This window comes from Leuciscus leuciscus (assembly GCF_965113295.1).
Source record: "Leuciscus leuciscus genome assembly, chromosome: 13".
NCBI classification, from domain to species: domain Eukaryota; kingdom Metazoa; phylum Chordata; class Actinopteri; order Cypriniformes; family Leuciscidae; genus Leuciscus; species Leuciscus leuciscus.
In genome coordinates this window covers 40,815,739-40,843,550 of record NC_138737.1, presented here as the reverse complement: position 1 = coordinate 40,843,550, position 27,812 = coordinate 40,815,739, and the positions used below count along the sequence as shown (strand labels likewise).

Genomic DNA, 27,812 nt, shown 5'->3' with positions numbered 1-27,812 from the left:
TTTTGAATGTTTACAACTCTCATGCCCCTCCCCACTACCAGCGAGCACCCTCCCATCGAGGTCGTGCTCGTCAGTGCGTCACTGTGCGTGTGTACCTGATTTTCTGTGAACGCGTCCGTCTCTTCAGCATCTATCAACACCATGGACTCGGAGGTAGGCTGCCCTGGCTAATCTATCCATAGATAGCAATAACCGAGGAATTGGAAGCTTGTTAGTAGATTTTCTCTCCGCCATCACGCTTCATGCAATCTCCAGGCGAACTTCAGGCGTGGCGTGTGCATGTGATATTAACGTGCGCGAGTGAGGGGGGATCTGTGGCGTGTGCACGACCTGTGATTGACAGTCAGATCTCACACCCCCCTGCGCTGATTGGACCTGATGAAGCGGGAGCGCTGGATTTTTGCAAAACAAATAACACGCTCCAGGTGGAGTTAGAAGCTCGGATTTTTTTCTAAAACCACCTTATGTTGTTCTGTCGGATTATAGTGTCGATTACACTGAATATGATCAAAAAAATGTTGCCGACGGCAGCTTTAATATTCTGTAGTGAATCGCGTTGCTTCTCTCGTGAGAAATTAATCTCAGTTTCCCTCTTTCTCAGCCTGTGATTGGCTGTTCACTTCTGATGTCACTCCTAAACTCAGGATCAAAGCCTGAGCTGATAGAGAATGTTGATGAACCGCATCATGGTACCAACAAAGCCTGGTTAGATTGGTTTGGTTTGGTTTTGTCAACTCGTCCTGTAACCCTGAGTTTGTTCAACTACCATCATGGTACAGGACACTGATGTTTCTGTTTGACCTGCTTTAACACACCAACTTGATCAGAAGCTGAAAAAAAAAAAGAGAAATAACAAGTCAGCCTCTTCCTTGTTAGTGTTGTAAGAGGGTGGCTCTTACAACATTAACGAGGAAGAGGCTGACTTGTTATTTCTCTTTTCTGTCATTCTGACTTTGTCTCGACAAAAGCAATAAAGAATCAGCGATCAGTGGAGTACGAAGAGAAAGACTTTACAGAAGAATTTGAGAAGTTTGTTTCTGAACAAGTTTGTTTCTGATCTTTGTGATTCTCATGGTGATTTGTGTTTTAAACCATCGTTAAGAAAGTGAAAGTAAAGTTTAGATTGCTGGAGCTCAAACAGTGAAAATGGCTTCACTAAATGCATCTGAAGAAGAACTTTCTTGTCCTGTGTGTCATGAAATCTACAAGGCTCCTGTTATTTTATCCTGTAGTCACAGTTTCTGTAAAGAGTGTCTTCAACAGTTCTGGAGAACCAAGGAATCTCAGGAGTGTCCTGTCTGCAGGAGAAGATCCTCAAGATCTAATCCTCCATGTAATCTTGCGTTAAAAAAATTGTGTGAGTCGTTCCTGAAGGAGAGAAATGAGAGGCGTTCATCTGGGTCTGAGGAGATCTGCAGTTTACACAGTGAGAAACTCAAACTCTTCTGTCTGGAGGACAAACAGCCTGTGTGTTTAGTGTGCAGAGATTCAAAACAACATGACAATCATAAATTCAGACCCATCAGTGAAGTGGTTTCATCATATAAGGTATGACAAATGTTTCTTGATTCACATGTAAAGAACCATAACGAGTCATAAACACAGATCGTTCCGGTTACTAACGTATCCTCAGTTCACTGAGATCATGAGCATTGCATCAGTAACTGACGCTTATGAGGAAAACGTAGTTTTTCCCTGAATACTGAAGCCTGATTGGTTCACGTCTCTGCACCTGTACAGACAAATGGCTTTTCAGTCCGCCAAAATGGACAGGACCGACTGCCTATTCAAGTCACACCGAAAGAGTTGCTGGACAGCCGCAGGGGAAAAGCACAGAGCTGCAGGTGTCGAAGAGCCGTTAATCCACTGCTTGAGGCTTGTTTCAACGGTGAGCAGAAAGGCTCCTATCTTCTTCTCTTTGGAGACAGCGAGGAGATGATCTTCACACTTCAAGGAGAAAACTTCTGATGAAAATAGTTTTCAGCGCGACTTAAATATGCAGTCGGCCCCGTCCGTTTTGGCGGACTGAAAAGCCATTTGTCTGTACAGGTGCACAGACGTGGACCAATCAGGCTTCAGTATTCAGTGTTGATCTGATTGAACAGGACTGCAGTGATCAGGACTGGTTGTGTTTAGTCCAGCTGAACTACATTATAAATGCAGTTTCATAGATCTGAGGAATTAGTAACTACGGGGGCAAATACATTTTCACGCCAGCCCAGTTGGTATTGGATAACTTTTTTGTTTCACTAAATAACATTGTCATTTACAAACTGTACTTTGTGTTTACTCAGGTTGCAATTTCTGAATCAATCTAGTATGAGATATACATACAAACAGAAGAAATCAGGATGGGGGCAAATACTTTTTCACTGCATTATATGATCATATCACTGTATTGTCTTCTCTTCACTGTAATCTGGTGTTTTATGTATCTTTGTTCAATTGTAGGAGGAGCTCAATACAGCACTGAAGTCCTTACAAGAGTAACTTAAACGCAATGAAGAAATGAAAGCAGAGTTTGAGGAAACAGTTCAACACATCAAGGTGAGGAAACAGAAATGAGTCATTTTCATTACAGCTGTTGGATCACTATATACGGTTATGATTTGATATGATGCATGCCAGTTTATTATTTCAGTAAATGACTAGCAGCAATCTGCTTCTGGATCCATTTTATGTCGGTTATCCGAGTTTATCTTGGATATTAATGATGTGTGTCGATTGAGATGATTGAAGTGAATGTGCTTTGATTTCAGTCTCAAGCTGAGCACACAGAGCGTCAGATTAAACAGCAGTTTGAGAAGCTTCATCAGTTTCTCAGAGATGAAGAAGAAGCTACAGTCACTGCACTGAGGGAGGAAGAGGAGCAGAAGAAGCAGAGGATGAAGGAGAAGCTGGAGGAGATGAACACACACATCTCAGCTCTTTCACACACAATCAAAGACATGGAGGAGATGATGAAAGCCAATGACGTCCACTTTCTTAAGGTCTGATTTCAGATCATTGGTTGATTGATTGATGATTGATTGAGTTCTTGATGATTAATGGTGTGTTTGTTCTGCAGGAGTTTGCAGTCTCAATGGAAAGGTGAGTGATCTGCTCCTGTCTCTGGTCTCTCTGGTTCTGATCCAGAGCCACTGCAGTTCTGACTCCTGAATGTTCTTCCAGAGTCCAGAGCTCACAGCCGGATCTACAGATGGCTTCTGGAGCTTTGATTCATGTGCCACGATACTTGGGCAACCTGCCGTTCAGAGTCTGGAAGAAGATGCAGGACATCGTCCAAAACAGTGAGTCTGACAGCAGGAGATCTGAGCTGGACATGATGGATGGGTGGAGAGTTAAAGGCTCTTCATGACATAGATGTTGTTAACATGATGCTAGCATAATTAACATGTTGTTAACATGGTGCTAACATGATTAGAATGCTGTTACTGCGTTTTAGTTAGCATTGTTGATATGTTTCAACGCTTAGTTAATCGCTATTAGCATGTAGCTGCTAGCATGTGAAACATAATGGAAGTCCTGTTTGCTAGCATTAGTCAAAGGAGCCAACCACCATGTCTCTATAATGTTCTGGTGCAGAGTTATAGGTCTTGCTGAACAGTTGCTAGGGTACTCTGTCTAGTTGCTAAGGAGTGGCTTGGCAACTGCCAATGATATTACTTCAAAGGCTGCTTGCCAGTATGAATGATATAAACCAACTGCAACTCTTCTATGACATTCAGATTAGAAGATGTCCTCTTTGGATTTGGGTTGCTAGGGTGCTTGACAATGGTTGCCAGGGCGTGGCTAGGAAGTGTTGAAGGTGATTCATGTTTAGAAGTCAAACACAACAGACAGCCATAATAAACTAATTTAAAACAAAACACAGACTATAAGAGCCAATAAAATGAAGATGATAAGATGCTGCTGAAGATCAGACACACACACTTACAGTTCCCTTACGAGAACGTTATCTCGTACTGCATTGCAAACGCTGTGGGAAAACTCCTTTTCTCGAGAATATTGAAGCCTTTATTTTAAAACGCATTGGAACTGCACAGCAAGAGCATCATAGCCCGTGAAGCGAGGTGATTGGCTGTGCTGCGGCAACTGCATAAACCTATGGCGAGTGAACAGGAGCGCGCGATCCAATAGGAGCGCTTGGCGCCCTACCAAACTCGAGCGCGCCAAATTGGCCGCGTCAGGAGAGTATAAATAGGGAGAAAACTCGCCATATGACAGATCTTTCTCCTTCAGCTCAGAGACTTACCTCTCTGATTCTCCGGATAGGAAGCCGCTCGCCGTCGAAAAGCCCCAACAGCGGAACAGCTTCGCGTCTTCGGCGGACATCGCCCAGCAAGCGTTTCCCTGTGGCATCCAGCGTGTATCCTTTTAACATTCCTAAAAGAGCTAAAACGCTGTTTTAACAGCGGAACGCGTTGATTCAAATGCCGCTACCCGTCTGTGAATCCTGCGGGGTTCCCCTGCACGTGTCAGACCGACACACACAGTGCACTGTCTGCCTCGGCCCTGAGCACGCCTGTGACAGTATGCCTTTCTCCGTCCTCCGATCAAGACTCACTCTCGCTACTTCAGAGAGTGAACCCGCCCATCTTCCGTCTTCGGCGCCCCGCGAGCCCCGTAGGAGGAAGCGGCGCGATCAGAGCATCCCTGAATGCGGTGATTTCAGCTCGTGCACGCCGGGTCCTTCCTCCACGCTGGGGGTGTTCTTTGCCACTATTTCAAGGACAATTAGGAAGAATACAAATAAAAAGCTTTTATGTAACTCAAATATTACATATTTTTTCCACATATAGGCCTTTTTTTTTTTTTTTTTCATAATTTAATTTAATGGCCCCTACCCTGGGCCCGGGACAACAGACCCGTTTGTCCCCCCCTGTCGGCGGGCGTGCTCCCCCCACTTGAAGAAGCGGTCGCCGCTCATTTGTGCCCTCCCACTGCAGGAAGTTGGAGGTCAAAAGCGGTTCACCCGTCTAAACTGTGCAGAACCACTTCGGCTACGGCAAGCCGCGCTTATACCGCCGCCGGCCAAGCCGCCTCTGCACTTCACGCCATGGCGACGCTTCAAGTGTTTCAGGCGAAACTCCTCCGTACTATGGACGAGTCAGGACCTGACCCAGACAGCTTCAAGGACCTCAGAAGTGCGACGGACTTGGCACTACGGGCTACTAAGACCACTGCTCAGGCCATCGACCGTAATATGGCCAGCCTCATTGTGTTGGAGTGCTCAACTTAACTGAGATCAGGGACAGAACCGCCTTCCTCGACTCACCGGGCTCCGCAACTGGTCTCTTCGGCCCATCCGTCAACGGCTTCGCTGAGCGCTTCACCGAAGCCCAAAAGGCTTCCAGTGCTATGAAGCACTTCCTTCCAAAGCGCTCCAGTTCGGCGTCATGGCCCCCAAGAGCACGCCGCAGCCAGAGAAGACAGTGCATCAGGTTCATCAGCCCCGCCCAGCGGCTGAGACCAGCAAACGTCTGAAGCCAGCAAAACGGTACCTGTTCCCCAAGCGCCAGGGTCCCCGGCCGAAGCTGACGCTCGACCACGAGCCCAAAAAGCCGTCCTAGCCGGCATAAAGAGGGGTTTATGTCCCGCCGCGGCCGGACCAGCCCCGAAGATCGCTCGAGTGCTTCTCACAGCCCCCTCTTCAGCTCAGGGAGCTGGAGCAGTAGTAAATACAGAACATGGGCCCGTCTTTTGTCACGCACCCCTGCACCAAAACACTGTTTTTACAGCGACCCGCAAAATACACAAATCGAGCAATATTTCTCTCATAAATCCATATCGGTCAGGGCCCCCGAGTCTGGGCGTTCCACTGTCAGATATGATCTTACCCCTGGCTCAGCGGGCTCTGGCATGGCAAGCCATCCCCTGGGTTTCAGAATGGGTAATGAACATTATAAAGCGCGGCTACTTGCTTCAGTTCATCCACAGACCACTGCGCGTCCGTGCTGTTATCCAAACTTAAGTAAGGAGCACAACAGCTCATATCCTCCGCACCAAAGTTTCATGTCTGCTGGCGAAGGGGGCTATCGAGTTAGTTCCCAAATCTCAGAGCGAGTCGGGGTTTTACAGACGCTATTTTCTCGTTCCGAAGAAAGACGGCGGCTTGAGACCCATTCTAGATCTCAGACATCTGAACAGGGCCCTCATGAGACGGCCATTCAGAATGGAAATGTACCCCTCCGAACGTTTCAGAGGATCTTGGGCCTCATGGCTTCAGCATCATCAGTACTCCAACTAGGCCTACTGCGTATGCGTCCTCTTCAGCTATAGCTAAAACCTCAAGTACCATCCCATGCATGGCGCTCGGGCCTTATGCTTATCAGGGTGGATCAGCGCTGTATCAAAGCCCTGGACCCCTGGAAAAACACCGGCTGGTACCAGCAGGGTGTGAGTATTGGCTTGGTCTCAGAGAGGAGGGTCGTTTCAACAGACGCTTCCAACTCCGGTTGGGGAGCCCTGTACGAGGGCAGGCCTGCCTCCGGCCTCTGGTCGAGCTCGGAGCAACGCCTTCACATCAACTGCCTCGAGATGAGAGCGTTTTTTCTAGCTCTAAAAACCTTCCTCCCATATCTGGCGGGACACCACGTCTTGGTCCGCACGGACAACATGTCTGTGGTGTCCTACATAAATCGCCAGGGCGGCATCAGGTCCCCAAACCTGTTAGCCATAGCCACACAGCTACTGCTATGGGCTCAAACCAACCTGCGCTCACTCAGGGCAGCTCACGTGCCAGGCACGATGAACATAGGAGCAGACATGCGTTCTCTGGGCAATGTACCCCCAGAAGAATGGTCACTCCATTCCCAGACGGTTCTCCTGTTATGGGAGGTCTTCGGCAAGGCAGAGGTAGATCTCTTCGCCTCAGAAGACAACTGTCACTGCCCAATCTTTTTCTCAAAGAGCAGGGATGCGCTGGCTCATGAGTGGCCCAGCCTCCCCCTCTATGCGTTTCCCCCGGCCTCGATGCTCCCTCAGGTCATCGAACGGATCAGGAACACGAATTGCGCAGTACTCCTTGTAGCCCCCCTCTGGCAAACTCAAACTTGGTTCCCAGAGCTAATGCAGATGTCAGAAATAGCCCCATGGCCAGTCCCGCTAAGGAGCGACCTCCTTGCGCAGGCGAACAATTCTATCTGGCACCCCCCGTCCCGACTTGTGGGCCCTCCATGTGTGGCCACTCAACGGGAACCCCAGGACCTCCCGGAAGGCGTCCTGAATACTATTATGGAGGCTAGAGCCCCTTCTACAAGGCGCCTCTACCAATTTAAATGGTCAGCGTTCTCCAGCTGGTGTTTAGCTCGGGACCTCGACCCACACACTTGAAGTAACAGCGGTGCTTTCCTTTCTCCAAGAGCTGCTGGACGCGGGACGCTCCCCCTCCACACTCAAAGTATATGTGGCAGCTATCGCAGCCTCTCATGTGCAGGTGGACGGCTCGTCCTTAGACAAGAGCGACCTTATAGTTCGCTTCCTCAAAGGAGCCAGAAGGCTTAACCCGCCTCGACCACCTTCAGTGCCGGCTTGGGACCTTTCACTGGTCCTACGGACCCCCCTTTCAGCCACTTCAGTCGGCTGATTTATGACCTCTCTCTCTTAAAACCGCTCTGCTGTTAGCACTGGCGTCAGTTAAAAGAGTAGGCGACTTACAAGCACTCTCCATGAGCCCTTCCTGTCTTGAGTTTGGACCTAACGACTCTAAAGTCTTCCTTAGACCAAGACACGGATATGTACCAACACCATTCAGAGCCCAGGTTATTTCTCTATCGGCCCTCCCAGTCTCGGGAGAAGATAGTGATGCTCTCACACTCTGCCCCGTCAGAGCTTTGAGAATATATTTGGAGTGTTCGGCCTCTTTCAGACAGTCGGAACAGCTCTTCGTCTGTTTCAGAGGCCGCACCAAAGGGTTGCCGGCCACGAAACTCACGCTATCTAGATGGATAGTGGATGCTATTGCTCTGGCATACACCTCACTGGGCCTTTCGTGTCCCATAGGTGTAAGAGCTCACTCCACAAGAGGCATGGCTTCCTCTTGGGCATGGTCCAGTGGAGTCCCTATAGAAGACATTTGTGCGGCGGCCGGCTGGTCCGCTCCGTCCACGTTTGTAAGGTTTTATAATCTTGAGGTCCCTGTTTTGCTCTACGGACCCAGGCCAGTGTATAACTCAGACACTTGTTGGGACTTCACTATTTTATGTGGGAACGATATTCTAGGTCCCTGGCTCTTTGACCCAGGCCTATACATGCTTAGTGGCCTTTGTGCTTCACTACATGTTTACATATCATTTAGACCTGACATTCTGGTCTGTGATATTCAGAAGGCTCTGTTATGGTCCCGGGGCTCCCTGGATTCTCAGAGTGGTCACTTCAAATAGCACGGCGTTTTAAATTGGGTTCCCACAGCGTTTGCAACGCAGTACGAGAGAACGTTCTCATAAGGGAACATACTAGGTCACTTACGTAACCTCGGTTCCCTTAGAGATAAGGGAACGAGTACTGTGTTGCCTTGCTGTGCTATTCGCCCATATCAGGTGCTTCGCTTCAGTCGAATGGACCTTTCATATGGCGAGTTTTCTCCCTATTTATACTCTCCTGACGCGGCCAATTTGGCGCGCTCGAGTCTGGCAGGGCGCCAAGCGCTCCTATTGGATTGCGCGCTCCTGTTCACTCGCCATAGGTTTATGCAGTTGCCGCAGCACAGCCAATCACCTCGCTTCGCGGGCTATGATGCTCTTGCTGTGCAGCTCCAATGCGTTTAAAATAAAGGCTTCAATATTCTCGAGAAAAGGAGTTTTCCCACAGCGTTTGCAACGCAGTATTCGTTCCCTTATCTCTAAGGGAACCGAGGTTACGTAAGTAACCTAGTACGTTTTTCATCTACAGCATAAATCTCAACAGATCTCATTGATTTATTGTTATTTAACTTTCCCAAAGTATCAGTTTCTCTTGATGGACACAAATGTCTGAATCTCATATTTAATGTTTGTAGTTGATGCCGTTAAACTCTGATGATAAAAACGAGTGTGAAACTAATAACAGCACTGACAGTGATCAGAGGAAAATGTGTTTGATCAACAGGACGAGTGTCATAATTCATAATAATCTGTGTTGGGTTCACTCTTGATCATTATATGAAGATCAGAATAAAAGCATCTGTTGATTGTGTCTCATCAGCTCCTGTGATTCTGGATCCAAACACGGCTCATCCAGATCTCATCGTGTCTGATGATCTGACCAGTGTGAGAAACAATTGGAACAATCAAACTGTTCCTGATAATCCAGAGAGATTTGACTGTTATCTCTGTGTTCTGGGTTCAGAGGGTTTTAACTCAGGAACACACTGCTGGGATGTGGATATTAAAGAGAGTTCACGCTGGAGTCTTGGAGTAACTACAGCATCAAACCAGAGGAAGGGAGGTGATTTCTTCAACACTGATGTCTGGAGTGTGGAGTATAATTCATACGGACGGCCTTCAGACTCTGGTTTTCCTGTTAAACAGAAGCTTGATCGTGTGAGAGTGAATCTGGACTATGACGGAGGAACGGTGTCGTTCTCTGATCCTGTAACTAACACACATCTACACACATTCACAGCCACCTTCACTCACACACTCTTTCCATTCTTCTGGTGTTATTTTAACTCTCTGAGGATCTTACCGGTCAATAGTCAGTAAACGTCACTTCTGTAGATCTGGATCTTCCTACTTTCATCATGTTTCCAATATTTAATCCATATCTCATGAGTAAGAGTGCTGTTGATCTGAATATCAGTACGTGGCTGTGATTGGGCCGTGATGATCACATGACTGATATCCAGCACTACAGCAACACTCAGATCAATAAACAAGAAGTTTTCATTTATATTCCACTTTACACAATTAGACCGATTGGAGACCGTTTTAGCATTCATGTTTTCAGGATAATTGACATTTACCAGATTATTTCAGTCAATGTGTGTTTATTAATTTCTAAACTTTTTGCATCATAATCATATATGATTATATCACACAATTATACCAATTAGAGACCATTTTAGACAATTACAGAAATGTACAATGCAAAAAGTTCAAGACAAACACAAGGCATCATTCAGAGTATGTACAACAAAGAATAATAATAATAATAAATAAAAAAATTAAAAGTTGCTATATAATATTACAGCATGTAACATGAATTTGAAATGCTTTAGCTTTTTGTTTTGTGATGTCTGAAAGAGTTTTAAAGTATGTTGTGAGATCAATATTATAAAAGGTAATATATGAGGGTTTCTTTTGAGTTATTTTTGTGTTTTAGAATATAAAACTTTGCCAAAATAATTAAGATTAATCATATAATTTTGTTTTTCAGAAAAATATGGGTTTTGAAATCAAAGAAAAATGTCATGAGGTTCTAAATTAAGAGTTCTGTTGAATTTTTGTGTCATGTCTATTTTAAAGTCAGTCCAAAAAGAAATAGAAAAGGGGCAATAAAAAACTAAATGTTCAATATCTTCAAATTATGTGATACAAAAAGTACATTTATCACAAACAGTATGAATATATCTACTAATGGCTGCATTTACAGGATAACATCTATGAATAATTTTGTAAATGATTTCTTTCACTTTATTAGAAATAACATATTTATATGGTAATGCCAAGATATACAATGAGGTTTAAGCCATTTTGATTTACATAAAGGATTGGATCTGACATTAAAGGAATTTCTTATAAAATTGTTAATAAAGCGTTTATCCATTAAATGGAGAAACCATTTACAAAAAGTTGTAATTCATAATTCATAATTCATTTGAGAACTGGGTTAAGATAATTATGCCATTGGGGATAGCCTTAATTACTTTGTTTAATTCTTTTTCATTTACAAAAATATATGTATTTTGAAATAAAATGAGGGGAATTGTCATCATTATGTAGTTTATCAGTGTAAGCTGTGTTCTATTATTATCCTCGTGTGCGTTTGCTTTATAAGTTCATCTCTCACATTCATTCTCTGTTCGGTCTATGTTGTATTAAGTGTGTGTTGCCCGTCCTGTCCTGGTGTTATTGGTATTACCCTCATTAAACTTTTCTAACTTTTCTACATTCTCCATGTACAACGACTTCTTATTATGAATGATATCACCATTGTTCAAATAAAACACCAAAACTGTGTTTGTACAAAAGTGAGCAGAACAGTAATGCTTGTTTGTGATAATTGGCCAAAGCAATAGGAAGTTTACCAGTTATAGAAGGACATTGCAACAAAAAAATAATAATAACCCAAGTTTTTTTTTGTTTTTTTTTTAAGTTTTAAGACAATTAATTTAAGATTTGATTGAAAATAGTCAAATTAAGAACATTTAACCCACCATCAGATAATTTATCATCAAGGACACTTTTCTTAATTTTATGAGGTTTGTTTCTCCAGATGAAATGAAAGAGTAATTCCTCTATTTGTGAGCATTTCTCCTTTGAGGCACTAATGAAGAGAGAAGAGCTGCTCTCCACATACATTCTGCCTTACTCACTATTCTCCCTGAAATATAGAGATCTCTTGTTAACCATGAGTTATATTTCTTTTGCATTTTTTTCAATAACAGGCCTGAAATTAGACTTGACCATTACATCAGTGTTTTTTGTGATTTTAATTCCCAAATAGGCTTCCACACCTTTAACAGGAATATTACAGTGGATTGGTTGTTGTTTTTAAGTTGTAGGATCAAGACCAATTTAAATTCAATCTGGAGAATTTTGAGAAAATATTAATGTTTTTCAAAGCCAAACCTCAGTACTATCATCAGGAGAAATTGTCGTGTCATCAGCAAGTTGCGATATTTGAATTTGTCTTTCATGAATTTCAATACCTTTTAAAGGGTGTTTATCATATTACTCAACACTTGAGCTACAACTAAAAACAGGAATGCAGAAACTGGACAGCCGTCAGATGCCCCGGTTTATTTTAAATCTGGGAGATATTATTTTTATTTATTTTATTTATTATTAACCAGGAAAAGCCCATTGAGATTAAAAATCTCTTTTTCAAGGGAGACCTGGCCAAGATAGGCAGCAGAATTACATCACATCATTACATACATACAAGACACACAAAAAAAACATGAAAATAAAAACAAATAAATTAATAGAAACAGTTTGAAAGCCAAATATGGACTTACAATGAAATCTCAATTAAAACATTGACATGTGAGGGAGTCCAACTCAAAACATCTCATTCTTAACTTAAAAACACTCAAAGGAATCAATTTACTAAGTTTTAAGTTGTTCTGCAGCAAATTCCATGTAAAGGGAGCAGAATAAACAAAGGCCTTTTTACCCAGCTCAGTTCTAACATGTGGGACAGAAAGCAAAACAACAGCCTGAGAACGGAGAGAATAATGACCAGCACTTTTTTTCATAAGAAGTGAACATAAATAGGATGGAAGCACACCAAGCACAGGCGTAACTATCGGTAAGCAGGGTAAGCGGTTGCTTACGGGCCCGGACCAATCAGGGGCCCGGCCGCGTTACTGAAGATATTGATTGACAGCCGTGTCCCCCTATCGCATTTTACTACTTTTAGTCTGATCGCATTTAAATTTTTTGCGAATTGATTTGAATAAATAATATCAACAACATATTTGACTGATCATTAAATAAATGTTTGAAACGAACAATGATGAGTTTGGTGTAATTTGTTTCGAATTGGGACTGGGGAATCCCCGGGTGAACATGCGCATTGCGTGCAAAACAGTAAAAAACTTTGAACTTGAGACAGATATGGAGTCGTCAAATTTTAAACACAAAAGTGGCTTTCAAAAGCGCAAACGAAAAGAGGAATTTGATAAATTAATTAATAAATTACCAAAAATAGGAAGCTTCTTTAAAAAGATGACACAGGGGGAGATTGAGATGGAGCAAGAGAGTGAAGCGAGTAAAGCACCTGAAGCGACCGTTGGTAGTAGCACCTCCGTGGTTAAATGCAGCTATAATGTAAGTGAGCATTTTTTTTTTTTTTTTTATGTATTTGGACCTAGGCCTATGTGTATATAGCAGTAGCAGTGACAGTAACAGTAACAATGTGTTATTATGGTGCGCCGTCACCAGCATTTTTTTTTTTTTTTTGGCGCGTAGCGTCATCACGTGTTGTAGTAGGGGGGCCCGCCTTGATAATCCTGCTTAAGGGCCCGGTGTTGGCTCGTTACGCCACTGACACCAAGAATAGCCTTATATATTAATGTATACCAATAACAAAGCCTCCGTGTGGCCAGAGCAGACCACCCTACACGAGAGTACAGCTCACAGTGATGGCTGCGAGCTTTACAATTAGTAATAAATCTCAGCGATGCATGATAGGCTGCGTCAATCATATGAAGGCATTGAGCAGATTAATGCATATATAATATATCACCATAGTCCAGCACAGATAAAAAAGTTGATGCCACTAACCGTTTTTTAACATTAAAAGAAAAGCACAGCTTATTTCGAAAGTAAAAACCCAATTTTAGCCTCAACTTTCTCACTAGACAGTGAACATGAGGCTTAAATGATAGACAATCATCAATAACAATACCAAGATACTTATAGGTTGTAACAGTCTGTATTTCACGTCTGTCAAGAGTAATCACTGAGGGAACATTCAGTGGTCTATTCCGAGGGCCCGTGAAAAGCTTACATTTGGTTTTGTCTGCATTAAGCACAAGTTTCAGCTGTAGCAAAGTGTTTTGGACCACAGTGAAGGCATTCTGTAAATGTGCAATGGCTTGTTTAAGAGAGGGTGCACAGCAGTAAATAACTGTGTCATCTGCATAAAAATGAAAGTTTGCATCAGACACATGCAGATTAAGATTATTTATATAAATAGTAAATAAAAGAGGGCCTAACACAGAGCCTTGTGGAACCCCTTTAAGGATTGGTAAAATACCAGATTGAACACCATCATGCTTAATACACTGGGTTCTATCACTAAGATAGTTTGAGAACCAAGAGACAGTATTCTCTGAAAACCCCGAATTTAGAAGCCTAATCTTTAAAACATCATGATCAACCGTGTCAAAAGCTTAAAATAAAAGTAAAAATAAAAAGTGATGCACAGTGCTGCTTCTTGTCACGAGCAACAGAGATGTCATTTATCACCTTCATTGCAGCTGTGATGGTACTATGTTTTTTTCTAAAACCTGACTGAAATGGGGATAAAATGTCCTGTACATGCAAGAAGTCTTTCATCTGATCACTCACCAGGGATTCAAGCGTTTTGGCCAAAACAGACAACTTAGAAATTGGCCTGTAATTATTTAAATTTGACGGGTCACCCCCTTTCAATAATGGACAAACAAATGCAGATTTCCATATTTTGGGAATAGTGTTGCTCTCTAAAGTAAGATTAAAAAGGTACATTAGAGGCTGTGCTACACAATCAGCAGCTATTTTTAAGAAGTAAGGCTCTATAAGATCAGGTCCTGGAGGTTTTTCAGGAGCCAGCCCTTTTAGGGCTTTTTGAACGTCAGCCATAAGAATGGAGTGAAGTTAAAGACACTTGTAGAGACTGGTACATCTCCACAAGGTGTCACAGTATAAGGACAAGCAGTGTCAAACAAAGAACCAGACTGAATAAAATGCTCATTAAAATGGTTCAATATCTCCAGCTTGTCATGAACTACTACAGACTCTTTCATAATAAAAGAAGGAACATTAATACTATCTTTGTTTAAAGAAAGTAATTTTATAGCCTTCCAAAATTTTCTGGGATCATTTAAGGTGTTAGTAGTGGCTGACAGATAAAAGTCAGATTTTGCTTTCTTAATAAAAGAAGAACATTTATTTCTTAAATGCCTAAAAACAAGCCAATCAGACGAAAAGCCCGTTTTTCTTGCTTTGGCCCAAGCTAAATTGCGGTCATGAAGAATATCTCCAAGCTCAGAGGAAAACCAGGGATGATCCCGCCCCTTTACTCTGAATCTCTTTAGTGGGGCGTGTCTATTTATTACTTGTAAAAAACTATCCCGGAAAAAGATCCAGGCTGACTCCACATCGGGAATCAGCTCTATTCTACTCCAATCACAATTAAACAAATCATGGCAAAAGCCCTGTTCATTATTTTTTTTGAGATTCCTCTTACATATTACGCGAGGTTTACATTTAGGCATCTTAGTATTCCTTACAGCAGCAACAACGCAGTGGTCACTTAGGTCATTGCAAAAAACACCAACACCAAATTTGTGCGGAACATTAGTCAAAATTAAATCAATTAAGGTGGATTTCTCATGGCACTTAAAATTTAAACGAGTGGGAGAATTGATTAACTGTGTAAAATTGACAGAATCACAAAATGACTTAAATTCATCTGAACAAGATTTCAGCCAGTCCCAGTTTAGATCACCTGCTAAAATAATTTCAGAGTAGTCCAATCTGGATAAGAGTTGAATAAGAGTCTGCAATGCAGTGCTCAAGGCAGAAGGAGGCCTATAACACCCAACAACAGTAACATAAAGGCCCTTGGCCAACTCCACCTTCACTGCCAAAAATTCCAGCTGCTTACCGATTGATTCTGAATAGACTAACTTCACATTAAATTTAGATTTGACATAAATAGCAACCCCACCACCCTTCCTTAGTCTGTCAGCACGAAACACATTATAACCACCCATTCCAATATCCATATCAGTGATTGATTTTGTCAGCCAGGTTTCAGATAGCACAACAATATCTGCATCTGTTAAATTCACCCAAATTCTAAGCAGATCCATTTTGGGTAACAAACTGCGAACATTAAGGTGAATTACACTCAAACCAGACATGGATTTCACATCAGATGGCAATGGAATACACTGCAACTCAGGGCCTGGATTTGGCTGCACATTGCCAGATAAAAGCAACAATAAAAATATTAACCATCTCTGTTTACCATCAGTATATGAAGAATCTGTAGAGTTTTTAAAATGAGAGTCCCAGTAATGTCTGTCATCAAATGCAAAATAGTCATTTAAAATCAAAAGACTTTGAAGCTGAAGAATATCTCTGGGTAGAAACCAGGCTAAATGTAAGTCTTCTGCCAACTCTTTTGGCATTTGAGGGGAATGCACAAAGGCTGAACAGTTGAATCCATAGGCTATGTCCAAAGAGCCACAAATGTTGTAAGATGTACTCACCCAGTATAAATCACTTGATCTTAGATTCTGCAAAAACAATGAACAAAGCAGCATTGAGAGAAGAGCCATGTTAGCAGACGATGTTAGCAAAACCAGGAGGAGCTGACAGGGCCACAGGATCCACGCAGAGCCTGGAGATGTTAGCTGGGCTGCTAAGGCCTAGAGAAGCTAGCAGAACCTCAAGATCCAAGTCAAGCCTGGAAAGGCTAACAGGACCTCAGGATCCAAACAGAGCCTAGGACGGTAGCTGGGCTGCTAGGGCCTGGAGCCTGAAGATGGTAGCTGGGCTGGAGCTGGGCTAGAGAAGGAAGATGGTAGCTAGGCTGCTAGGGCCTGGAGCCTAGAGATGGTAGCTGGGCTGCTAAGGCCTGGAGAGTCTAACAGGGCCTCAAAATCCAAGTAGAGCCTGGAGATGGAAGCTGGGCTGCTAGGGCCTGGAGAGGCTAGGAGGGCCTCAGTATCCAAGCAGAGCCTGGAGATGGTAGCTGGGCTGCTAGGGCCTGGAGCCTAGAGATGGTAGCTGGACTGCTAGGGCCTAGAGAGGCTAACAGGGCCTCAGGATCCAAGTAGAGCCTGGAGATGGAAGCTTTTCTGCAGCAAAGTAGTCCATAATCCAATAAAAAATTATTTCATCTAAAAACCAGAAAGCTCAATCATGGAATCTGCTAAAAATTTTACTCCAAATATGAGCATAAAAGTAAACAAATGAGTATAGATAAGGGGACAAACACACATCAGACCATACATGCCGCCATCTTGGATGTATGCGAGTTTAATAGAGATATTACTGACATAGTCCATCGCTTTTACACTTTTGATGAAATATTGACTGAAACCAAAGAGCTTTAAGGAATCAAATATACGTGTTATATTTAGGGTCACTCTTTCTCTCTCTCTCTTTCCCTTTTCTTACTGTTTCTTTAATTTCATGATCCATCCACGGCTCTATTTCTCCTCCTCACACAAACACACAGACTCGGCCTTTTGTAAAAATCACTCGACAGCTTGTTATTTTGCAATGATTTGTAAATGGTTGATGAATGCTCCACAAATATGGGAAACGTCAGAGATGGGAAAGGTTAATAGACAGTAGAAGTTTTCATGTTTTTTGATAATGAAATTCAACTCACTTCCAATGTATTTGTATAGTGCTTTACAAATCGCTTTACAGAGAACAGAAGAGTGTCGTAAACCTCAGTGAGCAAAACCACGATGACTAGGGAAAATTCCCGTTTCATGCTGAAGAAAACAACATGTACAATATAAATATGATGTGAGTAAAAGACACTCAGTGATTATTACAGTATTCACGCAGCAATAAATATGTGTGTGTTATTTATGTACTGCTCAGTGGGATTGTAACAGTGGCTGTTGAGGAACGAGAGTGGGATCCAGGAGGGACTTCCGGTTAGGTGAACATGTGAACGGCAGGGTGGTCTCGCGTACGCACAACTTTATTTCGAAAGTTAACTTTTTCATTAACCCCAATAGTCTGAAACAACATAATGTACTTCATTAACTTAATATAAGCTAGCACGATGTAAAAATCCGGGAAAATTTTTAAAAAGAGCACAGAAGGAGAAGCCTCAGCCGCATGCAACAACACCTGCGTAGCTAGCATCGCTAGCTTACAGGAAGACCACAGAGCTAGCATCTCCGCCGATTTCAAAACCACTTTTGCGGCTTTAGAGGCGAAATTGGACTGCACACAGGCTGTGGTGACGGAGCACGATCAACGGATTGACTCTTTGGAGTCCGGAGCTGAACGGTAATTATTCGTCTCCATCGGTACCAGATAAAGGAGATGATTGTACGGGAGGCCCGCAAGAGACGCATTTACGAAGACTACACACCGGAGATTCTCGAGCAACGTGCTAAGTACCGTGACGCCATGTCAACGCTATACAACCTGGGCCTCAGACCGTCTCTCCTATTCCCGGCCCGCTTGCAGATTAAGCTACCCAACGGAGCTAAGAAGAAGCTAGCTTCGCCCGAGGAGGCCGCAACCTTTGCGACTTACTACCAGCAGAGACCAGACATGGAGGCCGACTAACTGACTTCAGCTGGGCTGACAGCTGGCTAGCTGTGTTGACTAGCCTTTTCCTGGGGAAGATCTACTTCGCTTTACTGCGGGTTATGGACCCTGAGCCTGGACTGAATTGAGACAATGTACAGCAGGTGAGCCCCCAGCTAGTTTTTGAGCTAAATGGCAGCTAAATAGCAGGCTAAAGGTCTGTGGCCCAGTGGATGACACTCCATAACTTTTGAGGGGTGAAACATTGAAGATGCTGGACCAGAGACACAGTAAACTGTAGAGTCTGTAGTGCACTCGGACACTTTATGTTGTTAAGTCTGCCTTCTTTTTTCCTTTAATTATTAATGGTGTTGGGTTGATGTTTTTGTTTTTGTTCTGCTGCTGTTGTTTACAATTTCGAAGGTGGTGATTGACATATCATATTACAGGTACCATAGTTCAGCTACCTGCACCATTCTCTGCAGAATCACTTTCTTTGGATTTTTATATACATTTTTGGACGAGTTCATAAGTTTACTTTTGGATCCTCTACTGTGTAACAAGTTGCCAGTTAAGAATAGTTGGATTTTACTATGCTCCAGGCCCCTTTTAATTTTTCAGACTTCTTAGTCTTATAATTGTATTTGATATATACGTCCACACAGCTAAGGGATATTCCTGGAGCATACTCTGCCACTCGCTGATATAGCATAGTGTACACAATGGTTGGCATTTTATTTGTATCTCTTATTTTGGTTATTGGGGTTTTAAACAGAGATGTGGGTTTTGAGATAAAAAGAAAAGGAGACTTGATATGGAAAGGGAAGTGTGAATGGGTAGGGTAAGTATGGAAGGGATGATGTGGGCGGGGAGAAGAGTTTGTGTGGGTCAAGGAGGGGACCTAGATTTTTTCTGGACATTGATCTGGGTGGTAGGAATGAAGCAAGGTGGGAGAGCCAGTGTTTTTCATGTTGGGAAACCTTTGTTTATATGTTTTTTATTTGTGAGGACTGTTTTAATTATTTGTTTCATAGTAAAGTATGTTGTTTATGCACAGCTAATTATTTTTTCTCTCTCTATTTGCTGCTCACATCCTAGGATGTCTCTGATACATTGCAATTGTTTTCTGCGCCATGGCTGGAGTGACTAAAATGGGGGCAAATGGTGGGCAGGCAGTGAGGATTATCTCACTAAACACAGGTGGGTTGAACGCTCCGGTGAAACGTACTAAGATCGTGACGCATATTAAAGACTTGAACGCCGATATAATGCTTTTGCAGGAGACACACTTGTCTGATTCTGATCACCAGAAATTGATCAGGCTCTGGATGGACAGATTTTTCACTCCAAATTTTATTTGAAAACGAGGGGTACAGCAGTATTGATAAGATCTAGGATTGACTTTGTACCTGATACTATAATTACAGATTCGAATGGCCGTTATGTTATTGTCTCTGGCACACTTAACCAAAAAACAATTATCTTAGCATCTGTTTATGCCCCCAATTGGGACGATGATTCTTTCATGAAATCATTTCTGTCTTTTATTCCAAACTTGAATTCTCACTTACTGCTGCTAGGAGGGGATATGAACTGCGTCATGGATCCGGTACTAGACAGATCTAATCCGAAACCTGTCCCGCTCTCGAAAATGGCAGCGACTCTCTCTGCCTTCATGGACCAGTATGGCTATGAGGCTCTCATACCCCTCTACCAGACAATACTCTTTTTTTCTCCCATGTGCACTGTACATACTGGCGTATAGATTACCTTGTAGTAGACAGGGCATTTATCCCATCAATTTCCTCCACCCAGTATTCACCGATAATGGTATCGGACCACTCAACTGTTACTCTGGACCTTCATTTTGACCACAAGCCAAAGGGATTAAAATTTTGGTGCCTGGATCCTCTTTTGTTAGCTGAGGTGGACTTTTGCAAGTATTTATCAGAGACTATTAAACTTTTCCTAGATGCCAATCAGAACGATGAGACTTCACCTTCCCTTCTCTGGGAAACCCTTAAGGCTTTTGTTAGAGGCAAAATTATATCATTTACATCTTATGCAAATAGAGAAACTAGTTGAACATAGAAACTAGCAAAGTAGAAAAAGCTATCGCGGACTTGGACAACTCACTCTCTACCAACCAATCACCTGACTTACATAAAGAGAGGATGGTACTTCATACTGAGCTCGACCTCCTCTTGACAAAGGAAGCTGAACAAAACCTCCTTCGTGCACGGGGATATATGTATGAGCATGGTGATAAAGCCAGTCGCCTCCTGGCCCACCAACTGAAGGCCAAGATGGCCTCAAATCAAATTACACAGATAAAAGACAAAACGGGCTCCCTTACATCTGACCCAGAAACGATCAATGGTACTTTCAGGAAGTTCTACTCCCAGTTATATAAGTCAGAATGTTCCTATGATGAAGCTCAGTTGTCTCAGTTATTTTTTTTAATTGGCCATGCCCAAAATATCTGAGATGTTAAACGCTCCTTTGCAGCTTTCAGAAATCAAAGAGGCAATACAGCTAATGAACAACGGTAAATCCCCGGGACCCGATGGGTACCCGGTTGAAATTTATAAGAAATTCTCAGACCAACTGGCCCCATTATTATTAGAAATGTTCTATCACTCATACCGCCTGGGCTCCCTGCCGCCCACCCTCACACAGGCTGCTATTTCTTTGATCTATAAAACAGGCAAAGACCCCCTGAATTGTACATCGTACCGCCCAATCTCACTCTTATCCGTAGACGTTAAAATACTCGCAAAGGCTCTGGCCCGCAGAATGAAGTCGGTCATGTCCTCGGAGGACCAGATGGGATTTATAAGGGGGAGCCACTCGTTCGCTAATGTCAGAAGACTTCTCAGCATCATTCACACCCCGCATTCTCCTTCAGAACCAGAGGTTGTTATATCTCTCGACGCAGAGAAGGCTTTTGATAGGGTGGAGTGGGCCTACCTGTTCTCCTCCCTCCAACAGTTTGGTTTTGGGGCAGGTTTCATTTCTTGGATTCGGTTACTCTACTCCTCCCCATGCGCATCAGTTTGCACTAACACCCAGCGCTCGGGGTCCTTTCCTCTCTTCTGCGGGACTCGACAGGGATGTCCGCTTTCTCCACTCTTATTTGCGTCCGCTATTGAGCCACTTTCGATTGTTTTGAAGGCAGAGGAGGGAATCAAGGGGAATCAGAGATGGAACACAGACCACAAGGTCTCGTTATATGCCGACGACCTCCTTTTGCACATCTGCGACCCTCAGTCCAGCATCCCACGTGTTCTCTTGGTTCTGAAGTCCTTTAGCGAGTTCTCGGGTTATAAATTAAACATCTCGAAAAGCGAGTGCTATGCTATTAACCAATTAGCTGTGGAGCTACCCCCGTCTTCAGTCCCCTTTAGACTATCTAATACAGGATTCAGATATTAAGGCATTGCAATTACAAGATCCGTCCAGACATTACGAGAGCAGAACTTTACTGCTTTAACGACAACAGTCAAGTCTGATTTGCAGAGGTGGAACCGTCTACTGCTATCCCTGGCCGGAAGAGTACAGACTGTTAAGATGAATATACTTCCTAGATACCTATATATTTTCCAATGTCTGCCTATCTTCTTACCCAGGTCATTTTTTACTGCCATAGAAGGTATTATCTCCTCATTTATTTGGGCTGGCAAACACACCAGAGCCGGTAGATCACTATTGCAGAGGAGCAGATCCCTTGGGGGTCTTGGCCTGCCTAGCCTTATTGGCTATTACTGGGCTGCAAATGCTCATAAGATTATGCTTTGGTTTACTTCAGCTCAGAGAGCAACTGGTGTCAAATCGAGGCCAAGTCATGCTCCTCTTCTTCGCTCCAGGCCCTCGTTTGCAGTAGCCTTTCTTTTTCCCCGTCGCTTTATACATCCAATCCTATAGTAACTGGCACTCTGAAAATCTGGGCACAAATTAGGCGCAACTCTGGCTGGCTCACCCTTCCTCAGACAACTATTTGCAAACTATTTATTCCTTCCTGCTAAAATTTACCCTAGATTCACGTTTTTTCCTAGGAGTGGCCTCCAATATTTCAGAGATATGTATGTTAACGGCTGTTTTGTTAGCTTTGAGCAATTGCGCACAACTTTTAACTTCAGCGGCTCTGATTTTCTAAGACACTTTCAGTTATGGGATTTCGCTAGGACCCACTCCCCTCAATTCCCTCAAATCCCACCCCCAAGTGGCATAGATCTAATTGTTAAGGCTGAGACTCTACCCAAGGGCCATATATCTTACTTCTATAACCTACTTTCCCCATCTTTTGATTCTGTTGTCAACAAAATTAGGACCAGCTGGGAGAACGAACTGCAGATTCCCCTGTCTGATGACTTTTGGGAAAAAGCCCTACGAGCAGTCAGTTCTTCCTCCAGCTATGCTAGGTTTAGTCTTATTCAATTTAAAGTGGTACATAGGATTCAAATTGACAAATTGACAAAAACTTAATACCAAGTTAATACCATTGCTTTCACCTCTCTAATTGCTCGTCGGGAAAATTCGGACTCTGCAAAGACCACCCATTGGCCCAACGACGGAAGTCCAACGGTATGGGCAAAAGGATAATGCGTGTATGTCTTTTCAGTGCTCCAGTGAAGTTCACTTAATTTATTGGAATTTAGTTTCAATATTACTTTAGCTTTGCACTAAATCTGACTCCAATTTCAAATGATAATCAAATTTAGATTGTGTTTCTTATTAGAAAATAATCATAAATATTGATTATGAAGTAATTTAGATATTTGATTACTCTGGGTATCCCATCATTTCAAATATCCGTTCATTAGGGACCCAGTGTCGCTTTGAGACGTCACGCCGCGAATGTGCGCTCATGATCACAAACTAGCCAGTTCTGAAATAGTCAGAGGGTGCAGTGCAACTATTTTACCCTAAGCGGCCGCTCACTGCTGACTCATAACAAAGGTGTCATTTTTTTAATAGTTGCGAGCTTGCAACGTGCTAAGTCAGTGATTGTCAGAAATCGGAAGGTCTCCTTAATGATGTGCCCCATGCTCCATTCATTAGTGCCTTCGGTTTGATCTATCCTGGACAGAGATTTGCGGAAACACCAAACAAAGAATGATTTCAGAATACTTCAGAATAAATCAAGATGTAACATTTATTTGTCAGGTAAAAATGTATCATGCCAATTACACAAGTGATTAAAAGCCAATTCAGAAATAATAAATACATGACATCAATTACTCAAAGATGACTCTAAAAGTAAGCAATGCATTCCTGACAGAGACTCACAGTTGCGTGTGAGTGTGTTCCAAGTGTAAAACTTGAGAAGACACTGATACAGCACTGCATTGGGGTTTTCTGGTTACAGGTTCCCAAAGACTGCTCTGTCACCTACCCTTAAATACCCAGACCAGAACAAAAGGGTTATACCAATATTTTTTAGGGTTGTTTTGGGTCAATTAATTTACCCCAGGGGGTAGCAACTGGTTTCGGGGGAGAGGGGAGATATCTTGAAGAGACATCACCCAAAGAGGAGAACAGGTCTCCTAAGTTCTCAATCTTTCTCATTATACCAATGACTGCAATGAAATTAAGACCATTTTGACATTTAAAAATGATACCATTTAAAATGATACCAAACATAAAAAAAGAAAAACAATAGATTCACAAGATACATCATATGTGATATATAGACATTCTTAGTGAACTTGTGGTGACTTGACTCAGGGGGAGAGGAAGGGAGGAGGGAGAGGGGGATGCAGAGATAAGGTAGGACAAAAGTTTGGACAGGATCTTTGGACAGGACAATGTCCTGTGATCTTTCTTTGCAATCTTGTGTCCAGGGTGTGTTTTATTGCTTTATTGCTTTATTGTAGGGTGAGTTTTGTCTTAGCAGGAAAATCAGTTCTTACAACTTTATGGAAGTCACCCTTACCACCATCATTTAAAGCCTGGCTATGTGACACATGGTCTTTCTTAAAACTTGAGAAGATAAAGTTTACTTTCAGAGGCTCTACTGATACATTTTATTCTCATTGGAAACCAGATTAATTATGTGAACCATCTTTCTGTTAGGGAGATGTCTGTTTAGTGGCATATTTAGTATTTGTCTACATAGGTTCCTACCTCGCTATACCTCACTGCCTGCCCGCCACGCCATAAGCCGCTTTATAGGGGTAATTGAGCCATAGCCCTCATGATTCCTGCTGTAGGGAGGGATATGGGATGAAACCACAAAAGGACATTTGTTTTGAAGAATTGTTCATTCTGAAAACACAAAATGGAGACTTATATTGTATTATGTTACAAATATTGTTTGAACGCTGTATCCAATAAAGAAAAAGAAAGTGGGATCCAGATGCAGAAATTTTTTTTTCAAACAAACATAATAAAAGTAAATCCAGGCAAAACTGATAAATGCAGACACATGCAAGGAAGGCAAACAAAATTGACAACAAGCGCGCACAACATACACACGCACGCACTGACGCAAAACATCCATAGGAGGACAACACCAGACAAAGAACATGAGAAACACTTGGGTATATTTACACTCAAGGGGAGATTGGCAAATAAGACACACCTGGGAACAATCATGAACTATTCAACAAGAAGAACTACAAAGGACAACAAAACATGGCACAGAACAGCAAATAACAAAAGTCCACACAAGACAAGGGGAACACAAGACAGGAATCATGACAGGTATAGTCTAGGGGCCTGTACCATTAAGCCGGTTTAGGGGGATAGCCAGGTGTGTTTCAGGTTAGTTTGCGCCAACCCTGGGTTTTAGGCACTATGAAAGTGGTTTGGCTTTTAGCGTGTTCATCGCCATAGTAACTAACGCTCCAGGGTAACCTGGTACGGGTCAGGTGATGTTCCAGGTGAGAGGTTGCAAACCGAACTTGGACCAATCAGCTGTGAGCAAAGTGTCACATGTCTGATGCGATAACGTCACTCCACTTGTTTCCACTCCAAATTAAAGATCACTACACAGCAAATGACTTTTAAAGACAAAATCGTCCGGCTTTTAGAAATGCTTATTTAGAATCATAACTTTGCATGATTTAGATATTATTTATGTAATTATTGTACCCTTAATTGATCACACAAGTACAATTTTAGTTTATCAATTATTATTATGCACAGTTTAATTGAATACATATATAAAGGTAATATAAATACGCTTTAGAATCAATAGATAAAGCTATAAAATGACTGCATGTGAGCTTAAATGTTCAATTCTCTCTATACCTTTATCAACTGTATAAACTAACTTCACAACTTTTACTTGCACTGATATAGCAAGACTTTTTATTTTAATTGTCCTCTTTCATAGAGAGCTATTTTCTTCTTGTGTAAATTTGTTTAAATTCTTTATATTTTTCAATCTCGTAAGATTCTGTAGTGAATCGCGTTGTTTCTCTCTTGAGAAATGAATCTCAGTTTCCCTCTTTCTCAGCCTGTGATTGGCTGTTCGCTATTGATGTCACTCCTAAACTCAGGGTCAAAGCCTGAGCTGACAGAGAATGTTGATGAACAGCATCATGGTACCAACAAAGCCTGGTTGGATTGGTTTGGTTTTGTCATCCTGTAACCCTGAGTTTGTTCAACTACCATCATGGTACAGGCCCCTGATGTTGTTCTTTGACCTGTTTCAACACACCTTGATCAGACACTTCACCCTCTTACAACACTAACCAGGAAGAGACTGACTTGTTATTTCTCTTTTCTGCCATATGGACTTTGTCTCGACAAAAGCAATAAAGAATCAGTGATCGGTGGAGTACGAAGGGAAAAACTTTATAGAACAATTTGAGAAGTTTGTTTCTGAGCAAGTTTGTTTCTGATCTTTGTGATTCTCATGGGGATTTGTTTTTTAAACCGTCGTTCAGAAAGTGAAAGTAAAGTTTAGTTTGCTGGAGCTCAAACAGTGAAAATGGCTTCACTAAATGTATCTGAAGAAGAACTTTCTTGTCCTGTGTGTCATGAAATCTTCAAGGCTCCTGTTCTTTTATCCTGTAGTCACAGTTTCTGTAAAGAGTGTCTTCAACAGTTCTGGAGAACAAAGGGAACTCAGGAGTGTCCTGTCTGCAGGAGAACCTCAAGATCTAATCCTCCAGTTAATCTTGTGTTAAAAAACTTGTGTGAGTCATTCCTGAAGGAGAGAAATGAGAGGCGTTCATCTGGGTCTGCGGAGATCTGCAGTTTACACAGTGAGAAACTCAAACTCTTCTGTCTGGAGGACAAACAGCCTGTGTGTTTAGTGTGCAGAGATTCAAAACAACATGACAATCATAAATTCAGACCCATCAGTGAAGTGGTTTCATCATATAAGGTAAGACAAATGTTTCTTGATTCACATGTAAAGAACCATAACGAGTCATAAACACAGATTGTTCCGGTTACTAACGTAACCTCGGTTCCCTGAGATCATGAGCATTGCATCAGTAACTGACGCTTATGAGGAAAACTTCGTTTTTCCCTGAATACTGAAGCCTGATTGGTTCACGTCAGAGCACCTGCACAAAGGGCTTTTCAGTCCGCAAAACAGGACCGACTGCCTATTCAAGTCACACCGAAAGCCATTTTAGTCTGAATTTTTCTACTGATGAGTGGCAGCGGAGTTGTGTACAGTTGCACGACAAACTAGAGTCTAGACAATACTCATTCCCGTTATCTCAGGGAACTAGGGTTACGTTAGTAACTGGAACATTCCCTTTCGATACTGTTCACTCGCCTTACATAAGCAGCTGACACTTATGGGGAACGCAATCCAATAGCGCCGTGCTACTAGTGCAGAACGGAAGAAAGCTTTATGACCTGAGCTCTAAAGGCCGCGGAAAGCACCTTAGGCACATAGCCTTGTGTTGGTCTAAGGAGGACTTTACTGTCATTGGGCCCAAACTCGAGGCAGAAAGCGTCCACTGAAAGAGCCTGAAGATCACCAACTCGCTTGACCGATGCCAGAGCCAGCAGAAGGGCGTCTTTAGCGAGAGAGGCCAAAGGTCGGCCGTTCTGAGGAGCAAAGATCTTTGTGCGATCAGGCCTTTGATTAGGCCAAAAGCAGCCAATCATTGAGGTAATTCAGGATGCAAACTCCCATCTGTCTCAGGGGGAGAAGGCCGCATCCACAAATATCATAAAAGTGCGCGAAGCAAGACACAGTCCGAATGGCAGGACTGTAGGTTGGTAAGCCACCCCTTTGAACGTGAATCTCAAGAACTGTGATGAGGGGTTATTTGGATATGAAAGTATGTGTCCTTCAGATCCACTGATAAAAAACGATCAGATCTGTAAGAGGATTTGTTTCAAAGTTAGCATTCTGAACGGCCGTCTTACCAGAGCGCGGTTCAGACATCTCAAATCGAGGATGAGCCTGAGGCCGCCATCCTTCTTTGGAACGAGGAAGAAACGGCTGTAAAAGCCTGAGTCGCCCTTCGCTAGCAGAGCTTGTGCTTCAGCTCGGAGGACGTGAGTGCGATGTCCGAGACTGAAGTGTTAGTCACACTCCTGAAGCAGGGGGGCCTGCGAGAGAACTGGAGCGAGTAACTCCGTTTGAATATTTCTGACACCGTCAGGTTCGGCCAAAGGTGCTGCTCGAGGATCACCAAATGACCAATCGCTTGGGCCGTAGACTTAGTGGCACGCAGAGTGAGGTCGGTCGTG

The 27,812-nt window shown here is 42.8% G+C and overlaps 1 protein-coding gene and 1 pseudogene across 2 annotated transcripts in view; both read left to right on the top strand.

Moving 5' to 3' along the window:
• The first annotated feature begins 902 nt into the window (after nt 1-902).
• Nucleotides 903-27,812, top strand: part of LOC309512830 — a 40,644-nt pseudogene continuing 13,734 nt past the window's right edge. Inside the window, exons 1-7 of the transcript XR_014211666.1 lie at nt 903-1,548; nt 2,452-2,547; nt 2,760-2,990; nt 3,068-3,090; nt 3,172-3,290; nt 9,184-9,680; nt 26,059-26,481. The product of XR_014211666.1 is annotated as an uncharacterized misc_RNA (transcript). The remainder of the gene's footprint in view (nt 1,549-2,451; nt 2,548-2,759; nt 2,991-3,067; nt 3,091-3,171; nt 3,291-9,183; nt 9,681-26,058; nt 26,482-27,812) is intronic.
• On the top strand, nt 3,284-7,563 carry LOC309513018 (uncharacterized protein). The gene is made up of 2 exons (XM_082188804.1): nt 3,284-4,320; nt 5,538-7,563. The coding sequence occupies exon 2, from the start codon at nt 6,325-6,327 to the stop codon at nt 7,333-7,335; it is 1,011 nt and encodes a 336-aa protein (XP_082044930.1). The 5' UTR covers nt 3,284-4,320; nt 5,538-6,324; the 3' UTR covers nt 7,336-7,563.

Coding starts and splice junctions, on each gene's coding strand:
- LOC309513018 (XM_082188804.1), top strand. CDS start 6,325: ATGCTTATCAGGGTGGATCAGCGCTGTATCAAAGCCCTGGACCCCTGG.